The sequence below is a fragment of the Globicephala melas genome, chromosome 7, assembly GCF_963455315.2.
Source record: "Globicephala melas chromosome 7, mGloMel1.2, whole genome shotgun sequence".
In the NCBI taxonomy this organism is placed as follows: Eukaryota; Metazoa; Chordata; class Mammalia; order Artiodactyla; family Delphinidae; genus Globicephala; species Globicephala melas.
This window is the reverse complement of record NC_083320.1, coordinates 50,852,741-50,865,441: the sequence shown is the minus strand read 5'-3', so window position 1 is coordinate 50,865,441 and position 12,701 is coordinate 50,852,741. Positions and strand designations below refer to the sequence as shown.

The 12,701-nt window shown below is 34.7% G+C and overlaps 1 protein-coding gene across 9 annotated transcripts in view; it reads right to left on the bottom strand.

Annotated features, from left to right (window-relative positions):
- Positions 1-12,701, bottom strand: part of PDE1A (phosphodiesterase 1A) — a 350,907-nt gene that overhangs the window by 78,986 nt on the left and 259,220 nt on the right. For all 9 annotated transcript variants that reach the window (XR_009564587.1, XM_060302177.1, XM_060302179.1 and 6 more), the window contains exons 5-7: positions 10,804-10,870; positions 7,735-7,851; positions 6,751-6,891 (exon numbers count right to left, since the gene is read on the bottom strand). Coding sequence is in view for 8 of the 9 variants with exons in the window: in XM_060302177.1 (XP_060158160.1) it covers positions 6,751-6,891; positions 7,735-7,851; positions 10,804-10,870 (325 nt within the window). In the remaining variant the exon portion in view is untranslated. The remainder of the gene's footprint in view (positions 1-6,750; positions 6,892-7,734; positions 7,852-10,803; positions 10,871-12,701) is intronic.

Genomic DNA, 12,701 nt, shown 5'->3' with positions numbered 1-12,701 from the left:
TATGCCATACACTTGAAAAAAAGACCTTGCACAAAGCAGCAGAAGAATATAAAGTACATGCATACTTGATGAAAACTCACAGAATAGAAGGGCAGATAGGACACCTATTTGGTGGCAGTGGATCTTGGAAGAAGGATGGACAAAGATTGGTAGCTAAATGCAAGGTTGGAAACAGAGAGATTCTAAATAGAAAGAGTAAATATGGAATGATACTATAGAGGCCTGTACGGAAATTGAATTGTTAATAGTACAATTGTGTTGGAGAGTCAAGTGAAGTGAGATTGAAGGTGGAGTATGGGAAAGAATTGATAAGCTACCTTGATTAGAGCTGATGAATTAAGATTTTGAATAAAAGGCAACAGGAAGCCACTGTAGGTCCATGGGTCTAACAGTGGAGGTGACACTGTTGAGTCTCATGATTGCTAAAGGCACAGTCTTATTCATCTTTGCTCCTTTCATATAACCCATCATGGTATTTGGCACATAGTAGGAACTTGGCATTTGTCTGTTGAATTGAATTTCACTAGTTTTGCATTTGGAGGAGTTAATTGGGAATAGTGGAAAGAGACTGTGGAATCAGAGAATCCTGATTTTAAGCCTTGTTAATCCTCAGGCAAATAAGCTATTTACCCTCTCAGGCACAGTTTCCATGAAAATAAAATTAGTGATCATTCCCCTGTGGACTTTAAAAGAAATTTAAAGTTGATGTATGTGCTGTGCCTATTACAAGTCTTAATATACAGTAAAATACAGAATAAATGGCATTTTACTGAACTTATTACTTTAAATACATTGTTTAAGGTATTGAATCTGGAAAATAATAATGAGCTAACATATCTTTAGTGATTGCAATTCAAGAATAAATGCCTCACAGTTGGATGACTGAAGCAGAAATAATTTTTAGAACTAAGGAGAGTTGATATAACTAGCTGCACTGTGTTTATAGGTGCATTTAATTGTGAGTCATTAAAAGGAAGGAAATTACCTCATTAAAGGTCTATATTAGAGGCTGAACTGGGACTGAGCCTCCAATGTCCCCACTGAGACTGTGGAATTAAACACCATGAACTGAATAGCAATTGAAGTTAAACCAGATTTTGTAACCCCAGAAATCCATTGTTTTAATAAAGAAAATTGTTATTAGAAAAAAAATCACCTATTTTCTTAAGTATTTCCTATTAGTTATATTTAAGATTTACAGACTTACCTGTGATTTTTAAAAAGCAATATTCTATATCTACTACGATAATATAGAATATGAAGCGCAATTGTAAAAATAATTAAATTAGGAAATAAGAGCTGAATTTTAATTATAGATTATCTCATAAGTATTTAAAATTATTATCTTTCTAACTTTCAAAATTGATTATACATGTTTCCTGTTTTTAGTCTCATTAATCTCTGCCTCCTATAAATAGTACTTCCTTCATCAATTCATCTTACTTATTGCCACAGTATAGTCTTAACAATTAAGTTTACATTATAAACTAGTTTGGGAAGAGAGAAACATTGAACATTCACACTTAATTGAAAAATACATCTATTTCATATTAGTGAAAGTAGAATTGGGGGCTGATTTTTATGTCCTTAGTTGACAATTCATTTTACACTGGTGTTGAATGAGAATTCTAACTCAGAAAATGGTTGCTTAAATTCATGAATTTTGTAAATTACTCATGATGACAAGTCAGAGAGAATAAGTCTGAATCATATCATTCTTCCCAACTAGAACAGTGGTCAGTACATAACCTAAGTTCTTCTGATTCTTAATAGGCAGAAATAAAGGGTTAAAATGAAGAGTCATGAGCAGTGTAGACATTGTGCTTCATCTAAACTGCATTTTGCCTAGAGAATTGCTCAGGTAGACTTGCTGTAAAAAGCTCAGTCCTCAAATTATACCAGAGAGAGACATTGACTTCCATTAATAGCATGTACAATGTTGATGGAAAGAAAGGAGAAAGAACTAACATTAACTGGACTTTTTAGGTAGATGGTTTCATTTAATTTTTATAATCACCCTATTTACCATTTACTAGGTAAATGTTTTAAATCTTATTTGGCAAATAACACAGCTGAAGCCTAAAGAATTGAATCAACCTGCCAAAAGTCACATAGCTCTCAAGTGGCAGAGCAGGAATTCAAACTAAAATCTGTCTGATTCCAAAATTTCTGTTCTTTCCACAGATCACAATATTCCTTCCTTCTATGGATGACAATAGCCTCCATTATTCCAGGGTGGTAATATGCTGAATACATTCTTCTAAGATTTCAAAAGCAGAATTTCTAGATAATTTAACTAAATATACTGATAGGTAGAGAAGCTAACAAAGCTTTAAGACTTAGGATGTAATTTTCATATCTGAATTATTTAATGTGTGTGTGTGTGTGTGTGTGTATGATAGAGAATGTATATGTGTATATGTATAGGCCTGGGAGAATTTTAGGTCAGAAAATCACATTGACATATTAGATGCCGGTGTGTCTAAAAGGGCGTAATTAACAACCCCTTTAGCTTACGTGATAGGTAGGGTCGGACCTTTTTTTCTCTATCCCTTTGAATAGACTGAAGTACCTCGCTATAACTTACTCAATATGGAAAGTGAGTATATTATAATAATATTAACATATAATACACATAAGTTAATATATAATATATAAATTACTAATAATTTTTACTAATAGCTATTACGTTTCAGGAACTAGGTTAGGATTACACATATGATATCATTACTCCTCACTGTTGTACTACAAGGTAGTTGGTATTATTAACCACATTTTAGTGACAAGGGAACGATATGGAGAGCAAGTGAGCTAGCAAGTGGGGAAGTAGGGTTTTAAATCTGTGTTTGCTTGCCTTGAAAGCCCACACTCTTCCCACTTTTCCAAACACTGTTGTATTGGAAGCCATTTACAAGAACAGAATTTCCATGTAGTTTGCAGAACAGAGACATAGTGGCGAATTTCTGTAGATTGGAGAAAAATTAAGTAATTTGAGTGTGAGGGGCTATTTCTGGGTGTAGTCGGTGGACTACAAGTTCCAAAGGAATAGTTTTCAAGTTATCTCTTTTTCTTCTACTCTCAGTATTAGAGGGAACACAGTGCCAGGAGCCCTGAAATACAAGTGTTCCCTTGCCAAGGCCCTCAGATGATTTCATATTCAAAAAGACATTTGGAAGTGGCTTGGCAGCATTCGGTGAAGCATTTGCTCTTTAGCAAATGGATCGAGCTACCACACACCCCTATCACCGTGGCACTACACGTGGCTACAAATTAATTAAGTGACAAACGGAGAGAGAGGGAGACAGAGGGTGTCCTGGCATCCTCTCTGCACTGCCTATTCCCAGGCCTGAGAGTGTCCCAATATGACATTAACAAACTGAAGGACAATGGTTTCATCCCAATCCCTTTCAGGCAATGGTCCTGCGAACATTTTGCAGGTGACAGGCTGCACTAGTTATCTGACAGTGCTGGGCTGCTACTGGAGTACTCCATAAATGTCATACTGATAAAACCATCTTGCAACAGCAGGAGATGACTAAAACACTAAAGTAAGTGACCCTGTCTTCTCCATATCAAAGCCCAGGGGTTTCAGTTAAATGAATATTTCTGTAATGCTTTGTTTTTTGTTTCAAAGAACGAACACATTCATATGTATGAAAACTAATACTCTCCTACTACCATTTTTTTAATCTAAAGAAAAGCTTATTAAAATAACTTGCAAAAAACCCTCAAGCTGGCAATGTAACATAGTTTTGACAAAATAGTCAATAAACTGAAAATTCATTTTGCCTTTCCTTTCATCATCAATCATAAAATTTCTCATTAGTTTAAATATATTTTCCCAATCCTGGACAACACTGACAGTCTTCCACCCGACTATTTTTGTAATGGCCAAACTAAGGGATAAGTGAAGAGTCCACCGACACTTTTTTTGGTAAAGGATGAATAAATTTAGAAATGTTTCTAAATCAAACCTGCTAAAGTAGAGTGAAGTTATATATCTCAAAAAGTGACTATGTGATCTTTACTAACAACTTTAGCTTTCTAAGAGTCATGCCAGGCTGGGCCAGATTTCCCCGGTCTTCCAGAGAAGTTGGAATGGCTTGTTAGATCCTGGAACAAGTCTTCCTTGCAAGTCTGAGGGTAAATGCACATTGCAGATTTGCATTTCTCTATTTACCCACCAATATAGCATCCCTCATCTGTTCAATGTCACCTTCAGAACAGAGGTTCTGAAGCTGAACTAGGAGTCTCTTATTTGGTTCCCTTTACACTTGTGGTACTTAAGCAAAAATGTATTTCAAAACAAAATCCTGGTTTCCTAACAGCCTGAAATGGCATATATCTTCTGGTTGTACTTCATAATTAAAGCAGAGATTTTTTTTTTATACCAAAGTAGGCATTACTTTTCCACTCCATTTTGTTCTGAGGAAACTTAATTAGTACAGTTTCTGTTTCAGACTAACACTTAAATATTTCATTTTTCAGTTAACTTTTCAAAGCCACAGAATTCAGGGAAGAGGAAATGCCAAACACTTGAAATGAAAACCACCTCACAATCAGATTTAATTCCAAGGCCTTAGAAAGGAAAAGCAAATCTAACCAGGAAGATGTTAAAGCAACTTTTTCAAGCGTTAACAGCATTTGCAGCTGTCAGGAGGCACTTTGCTCTTCACACTAATTGCCGCGTATATCAAACCAAATGAAAACACAGAGTTCAAGAAACAGCTCTGACAATGAAGACTTATTAAACCAACAGAGCTTTAAAATAATTTGTGTGTATGTGTGTGTGCACACGCACACATGCTAGAAAGAGAAACAGATAGAAAGTTACATATACTACTTTAAAAAAGCTTACAATATTTCGAAGCTATATCTTTGAAAGTTTGAGTTTCTACTTATTATTGCTAAGTTCTACTCCCTCCCTTTAAATGTCAAATCAGACTCCTGGAATGAATGGTGAGTAAACTTCAACCAAGGACCACGTTCAGCCATGACTGCATTTGATTTGGCTCGATGGGCACATTTATATCTTAACTGGGTGATAGCCACATTTACATCTTAAAAAGAGAAAACAAAGGTATAAGGTTAACATCACATATAATTCAGCCTTCTAGAAGGCCACAAGAGAGTCATGCATCAGTGAAGGTTTTTGAGATTTTTACCTCCCCATAGTAGGCATTAACTCCAAAGCAGGCTATAATTACTTAGTGATCCTGCCAATATAATGCATATTTCTATTGAACTGGTAGTGATATTCGAAGAAAATTCTTCATTAAAATCCCAGCTGAGCTCCCAGCTATTAGCCATTATCAACTGCCAGCCATGTGAGTGAACCACTGTGGATGTCTTGCCCAGTGATGTCCTCAGGTGTCTTTGACCATAGTTGCTAGCTGGTCACAATCACACAAGAGACCCCAAATGAGAACCTTCTAGTTGGGACCCTTCTAACCACAGACACCCATGAGAAACAATGATAAATTATTGTTTTAAGCCACTGAGTTTAGAGTAGTTTGTTTTGGAGAAAACAGATAATTGGAACACGGGGCAGGAGTGGAATCTGAGCCCAAGGCATTGATGGATCTGCAACATTTTGGAGGCAAAAAAGATGGAGAAGTAAAATAGATAATTTCTTCATTCATCACGTGAGACACCTTTGGATGAATCATAGCAAAGGGATCTTATGTGTAGGAAACCACACACTGGATTCTGGAGGAAAATGTATACAATTATCATCTGTATACAATAAACTTGGAGAATCATGTACCTGCTACAAGTTTTCAAGATCTTCAGGACTCTATACTGTGGCCCTAAGGGCTTTGTGTGGGACCAGGTAAGGAACACAGTCTCTGGGGCAGAATGATGAGATATGGAGGAGTACTAGTTACACAGATCTGAATGCCAATGAGACTTACCAATAAAAAGAATGTGACTTTTGAAATCTAAACAGGTAGGCAATGTAAATTATGAGGTTTGGTGGACCATTCTACTTATATGCATTTTATGGTACTGCTTCAGCCTAGGTTGATACATGAGGAATAAAAATGTACTCAGATTCTGGGGATCTCACATGGCTCATACCCTTTTGAACCCATCCCAGTTTGGAACCTTCAGAAGGAAGGACTTCCCGTCCCTTTTTATCCCTTGGAAGTAATCCTATGCTCTAAGACACTATAGAAATTCTAGGCAGTCCCAGACTTCCCAACATCTACTCATTTTTGTCCCAGGGTTTGCACTGCTGAACCATTTATTCACTCATCAACTGATTCGTTAAAATACAAAGAGAAGGAAGAAGAATTCGGAAAAATCCAAATGAATAATTTCCAAAAATCCCTATTAGGATTTGATTGTAATTAGCAATGCAAACATGTAAAAGAGAAAAAGCTACTGAGCTCAGCTTGGGTGATGAAAGGAGGGGAGAGCACTACAACTAACTTTTATTCTAAAGAATTTTTCTCTAGGTCACTTTTCTGGGGGTTGATACCTATGGGAAAAGGAATTTACAAATGAAAAATGTTACATAGTCCAAATTTTGAAAAATTTGCGGTCTATTTTCATTTGCTTCTGGAGATCTTTATTCACTGAGTTAAAATATTTTTTGAAAAATGAATATTGTAAATAACTCATTAACCCTCAAAAATCCAGAAGATTATTACTTATAATACTTTTTTGAGTATTAATGAGACAGTGAGAAGGGAATGGAATTTGATGTTGCAAACTAACAAACTTCAGTTACAAAGACTTTCTTACCATGATACCTGTATGAAGCATTATATAATGCACAGTTTGAGTGACATCAGCTGCATGAATCAAATTGTGATACGGATTTTTGTACTTGCTGTAACCAACTTCTAAAGCTTCTGCAAAGGCAATTAGGCAACAAACAGGAATCTGCAGAAAGTAACAATTATGATTATATTTTGACCAAAAGAGCGGCACTAAATCAACATGAGCACAAAGATGTTTGGGATGGGATACATTAGTGAGTCAGATGTGGGCAGTAGTTTCTTAAAGTTAAATGTGGATTGTTCTGAAAAAACACTTCATTAACCTGTCAGTTTTCAATGCTGAGAAGGATTATAACCCCCAAGTGTTTAATTAAGATAGATGAAATAACAGTCTTACCCATATAGCAATCTTTAAATTTTGTATCTTCCAGAGTCAGATAAGAAGGCTAGTTCTTAAAGGGGTAAAATTTTCCAATTACAACTGGTGAAGTCTAGTTTTTCTATCGGTAATTCAAGGGGGTTAAAATAAATGACCTCCCAGTAAATTCTAACTCTAAAAATAACATGATTCCATAGATACAGGCTCAGAAATCGGAATCAAATCTGTTGCTGAGATGGCTCTAAGTGAAGCTAATTAGAAACCCTTTCATTTCAATTTAAAAAAAGCTGCCAATAATGGTTCATTCTGCATTTTAGGAAAATCATATTTCTTTAAGACATATATTCCAATCTTTACATGAGTGTTCTGTGAATAATTCAGGGGGATGTTTGTATCTTGTTGGAATGAGTCTATCATGGCCTTATGATACCCCAGTGGATATACAGAAATGTCAGTGATTTGTAGAGAATGGCTATATCAAGTGGTGAACTCGTCCCCTTAGTTCTGTGATCTGACAATCCAGAAACATTTTTAAATGAATTGATTAATGACCCAAAGTTCTGCATTTTCATTCTTATTCAGATAACTCATTCTAAGAGCATTTTACTTTTGTTCCATGTTTCTGACCTTGAAACGGTTGATAAGATCATATCTGGTAAATAGTTCATAAATCATAAACTTCAGACTATGTTCTCCACTTGCTTCATTCAAGGCAAATACATCAAAAGACCATTTATCAACATCCTGTAGGAAAAAAAGTAAATATTTTAGTTGGCAATATCATATGATTCTGTTTCTTTCTACGAAAAAATTCTTGGAAAGCTCAGACATTGTACATCCAGCAGGTCAGATTTCAATTCAGCACATCAAACTTCATTTTTACCAGTGTCTGATGTGACAGGGACACTTAGTTTCTGTGGATCCGCAAAAGTGAGGTCAATAATGCTTAAGATCTTCCCCTTAATCCCAAGGTTATCCAACATGATGTAGTAAACCTGATAACTCTATAACACTGCCCATATTCTTAGTCTCTCTCCAAATGCGTGCCATAAATCATTTTCCCAGAGTGGGCCTCATTTCAAGGTGGAATTGCAGGTTATGTGGGTGATGTAATTGAGAGAGAGAGGGAAGATAGCCCTAATTTATCATTCCCACCCATCCACCCACCTGCTATGTTGCTTGAAATTCTACCGTTTAAAAGTTACTAATTTGGTTTAAAGATTTGATATTTTATGTCTTTTTTTTTTTAAGATAAAGATGCCCTAGAGAGACAGAGCTCTCTCTCTCGGTAGAGTACTACTACCTTATTACTCATTCTAACCTTGGCTGATTCATTTTTACTTTCTACCAGGGCCAGATGGTAAGATGAAGGAAGTGGGTCTCTTGATTGAGGGGGAGGTTAGGAATTTTGGCATTTCAGGCAATTCCCCGGGGGAAGTGGCCAGGCCTGTAGGGAAATAGATACCCTAGGAAAGTCCCCCCTAACTGTGGGAAAAGAGGGCAATGAGCAGGTATATCCAACTACTCCAGCCACCTCACGACTTTGATTCAGGTAATTCCAGGACAAAAACTTGCAGAGGGGTCCACAAAATGGACTTGTAGCAAGTGGTATCAGTACATTAAGGAGGTATTAAGTACATCAGTACATTAAGGTAAAGCTTGAGTTGCAACAGTAAATAAATCACTGAAACTTAAAAATCTACATAAATACAGCAGAATCAGTTCTAATGATTATCATAAATTATTAGTAAAGAAGGTCTAGTGTTTGCATACACACAACAGGTTTAGTATTGAACAGTAAGTGGACAACCTTAAAGCTATACATTAATTTTGAATTTGAGCAGGCCCTGTTTAGAACTTCATTCATTTAACACATTTCACAGAGGCCAACAATACATGCTGTAACATGCTGAAACTAAACTGAAAATCTGATAAAAAGTATCCAAACCATCTCTTAAAACTATTTCTTTCCACAAATAGCAACAATAACATCAAACGTGTTTTTAATCATTTCAAAACACCAGTGAAATATTTTTTGGTTTCCTTGGGTACCTTTGTTAAATTCCTTGCGTTTGGCCCTAATTTGATCCTGAAATACTTGCTTGATCAGTTTGTAAATTTAAAAATCTCTCAAAGTTCTGTTAGAAGGCATTTACCATCAATAAAGCTCAAAGGAGACCAACAAATCTCACCAAATTCCAAAGCTAACACAGAATTAGTTCAGAATGTTACAGGCTGCTATTTACAGTTCCCAGTAGGGGTTTCCCACTGAGTAAAAGCTTAGCTCTCCATTTTGGGGGATTTTTTAAATCAACAATGGTGATTTACATCTGTAAACTACTGCAGATGCTTGGCTTTTACTTTGTCAGATTGAGAACAAACAAGACAAGGAGGTATCTCAGGAAATTAGAATTACTAAAACATTCTTAACTTAGTGATAATTCTCTTCAACCTGTTAGTTCATGATTTCCCTACACTACATTTTAGAAAAATGTTTACATTCTCTCATACCAGAATACTCTGTTAGCTGGTTTCTAAGAAAAATAAATAAAAATAAGTAATTTTCATGCCCACAGTTCAGGAAATAATGAGGAAACCAAAATCTCTCAAGAGCCAAGGAGTAATTAATATCTGATAATGTGACATTTCAGTTATACACTTGCCTCTATTATCGCTTTAGAAACATGAATATAAAAAAGCTTCTAAGAAAAACAAACTACCTTTTTAAATGAATAAGATTAAAATCTAATATGCAGCAGAGAAAAAACAAATGCAAAGGGGATGCTTTAAAGGAAATTAAAGAACAAAAGAAAGCAATATAGATTTAAACTAGGAAAGGAGTTTAATAAATCAAAAATAAAATAACCCAGTATATTCTGTTGCTAGTATTCTTTAAATTTGTGGTTAATACAGGAAAACTACCATAAAACTGTTAGAGGAGACAAAGTTGAATTTCCTACCCAAATTAAGTGATGGAATGAAATAAGGAATGTAGAACGATGAGCCTACAAAATGCCTCTTTAGTAATAAAGTCTAGGAATAGTGTGCGCGTGCACACACACACACACACATGCAATGGGAACAAGCAAGTCAAAAACTTTCAGAACTTCAGATTTTCAACTCTAGTTATTTCTAACACATATAATACTGCAATTGGGCCTCAGACTAGGGCAGCCACAGGGAAAGCCAGAGACAAAAGATATGAATTTCTTTTTTGTTTCCTTTCTTAATTTTATCTTACTTTTTATATTTTCTCGGACCTAAAATTCTAAACAATTTTACTCCATATAAGTTTTGCCTTTAACCATATTTGACTGAAATATCTGTTTATTTATAAAGCATTTAACTCTTTCATAATATACAGTAACAAAATATGTGTATTCTGACAACTGCTGGTGCCATCTGAAAATTGAATTCAAGATCCACCTAAATAAAGCATGAAGAAGAAGAAAACATCACACACACGTGTGTGTGTGTGTATATGTATGTATTGATATAGTTTGTTAGGGTAAATTGATCCTCATTTAAATCTACAATGACTTGAAACACATGACATTTTGTAAATGGTTAAAATATTTTTTACATTCCAACATGTAAGCTGCAGCAAAGACCTATTCTCATTTTCTCCTAGTCCTTTTAAGGAGATTAGAAAAAATAACTAGTTGAAAAACTAAAGTAATTGAACATTTTTTTTACCTTTAATGTTACTATGACAGCTTCTGGATATGTCAACCCAACCATGTGATAGGATTTTCTGTACATTCTGAAAAAGAAAAATAAGTGTATATGTAAAAATCAGTTACTCAAAGTTTTCAGCTATTTCTTAAGAACAAAGAAAAAATTACCTTTGATGTGTTTACCTTGTATCATGTCACAGTCTCCCTTTGTGGCAACAATGATAACTATTGTCACCGCTTATTAAGCATCTACAATGTGACAGATGCAAATAGTACATTTGCATCACAACCACAAAGTCAGTGTGATTTTAGATTCTATGTGAAGAGGTCTTTCCCTAAACGTCATCTTATTAAAAACAGAGACTGTCCTTTGCACGGGCAGCAACAACACCTTTTAGCATGCCACCACATGCATGACAGCACAGTAGTCTTGTTTTGTGTCTATTTGTGTTCCAAAATTCTCAGTCTGGAAGCTGAATGTCATGGAAATGTTTCCTTGATAAATTTTTTTTTCCACAAAGTAAAAATTATAGGAGGGAATATGCACTATCATCAGAATTTACAGAGCCTTTTTTTTAAGTTAAAAATATTGGAGGAGAACATATTGACAAAAATTGCTTAAGTTTGTTCAAATTGTCATTTAATATTATTTAATAAAGATTATCCAGAAAGAACAGGGTGTTTCTATTTTTATAATAGCATCAATAACAAAAATATTTTTTTATTAATCAGTAATTTGTTGGAGTTTTCCAGCTTCCAATGGACAACCAAGATAACTTAAACCAAATATAAGAAACTCCTCCATTGATTCATGCAAAAATAGAATCAACATGATACCCTAATGGGTAGAAATAGCAATAGGTTTCTAATCAGGACTGAAAGGAACATGGCTCCTCCACAAAGTCCTGTGAAGAAAGAATTTAACTGATTATTAATCATGTCCCTTAATTTTTATATTGTTAGTCCACAAGTAAACTGCATTCCTAGACTATACTGAAGTAAACTCTCTTCCCAAGATGTCTGGACAAAACCATAATTTAATGATTATATCTTTAATTTATATTGGGGGTCAATATAAGAAATATAAGAACATAAGAAAATATTCTGCATCTTTTATAAAACCACTATGGGAGATACTAACCTTTTGATTCAATGTACCTTATATTAAAAATCCTTAAGATATTACTCAGTTTCTATGTACAAGCTATCATTTTTTTCAAGATAATAAAAGCCAAGTAATTCTTCATGTTTTCCTTTTTAATCTTCACTTCTTGGAAGCTCAGAATTAAAATATTGTATTTACTTACATAGAGACTAGACTTCCTTGATAAAGTATCTTCCCATTTTATTACAGAGACCTTGTTACTTTATTTCCATGTTCCCATTTTATGTTTATCTTAAATGACGTTAAATAATTTTTAGGTGTGGCAATCAGTTATCATAAAAATTTATCCTTATCCTCTATCTCAATTGGAAGATTTCTTATAAGAAAAATACCTGTGTTAATTACTCCACTGAGATAGGTATAATTATTCTAATAATGCAGGGCAAGGAAACTATTTAATCACACTACAAAAGACCCAGAAAATAATTGCTGTCAGTAATGATATTTAGTTCCTTTTTTTTTTTTTCAGGAAACAGTCTTTTCTATCTATTTTTTGAATCATTACTAAAAAATGGAAGTATGGGGGAAATGGAAGGATGATGGGCGAGGAAATAAAAAGGTCAGGAATAAGGAACCTTAAAAATTAAGTAACTAAATCAGTGTGACTTCATGGCACAAAAGGCAGTATGATGGAGCAAAGAGCACACATGCTTTGGATCGCAGGTTAGCCAATCACTAGTGTGACCTCTGGAAAGCTATTTAATGTCAGTCATCTGTAAAATGAGGATAATTACATGCTTTTTATGAAGAGT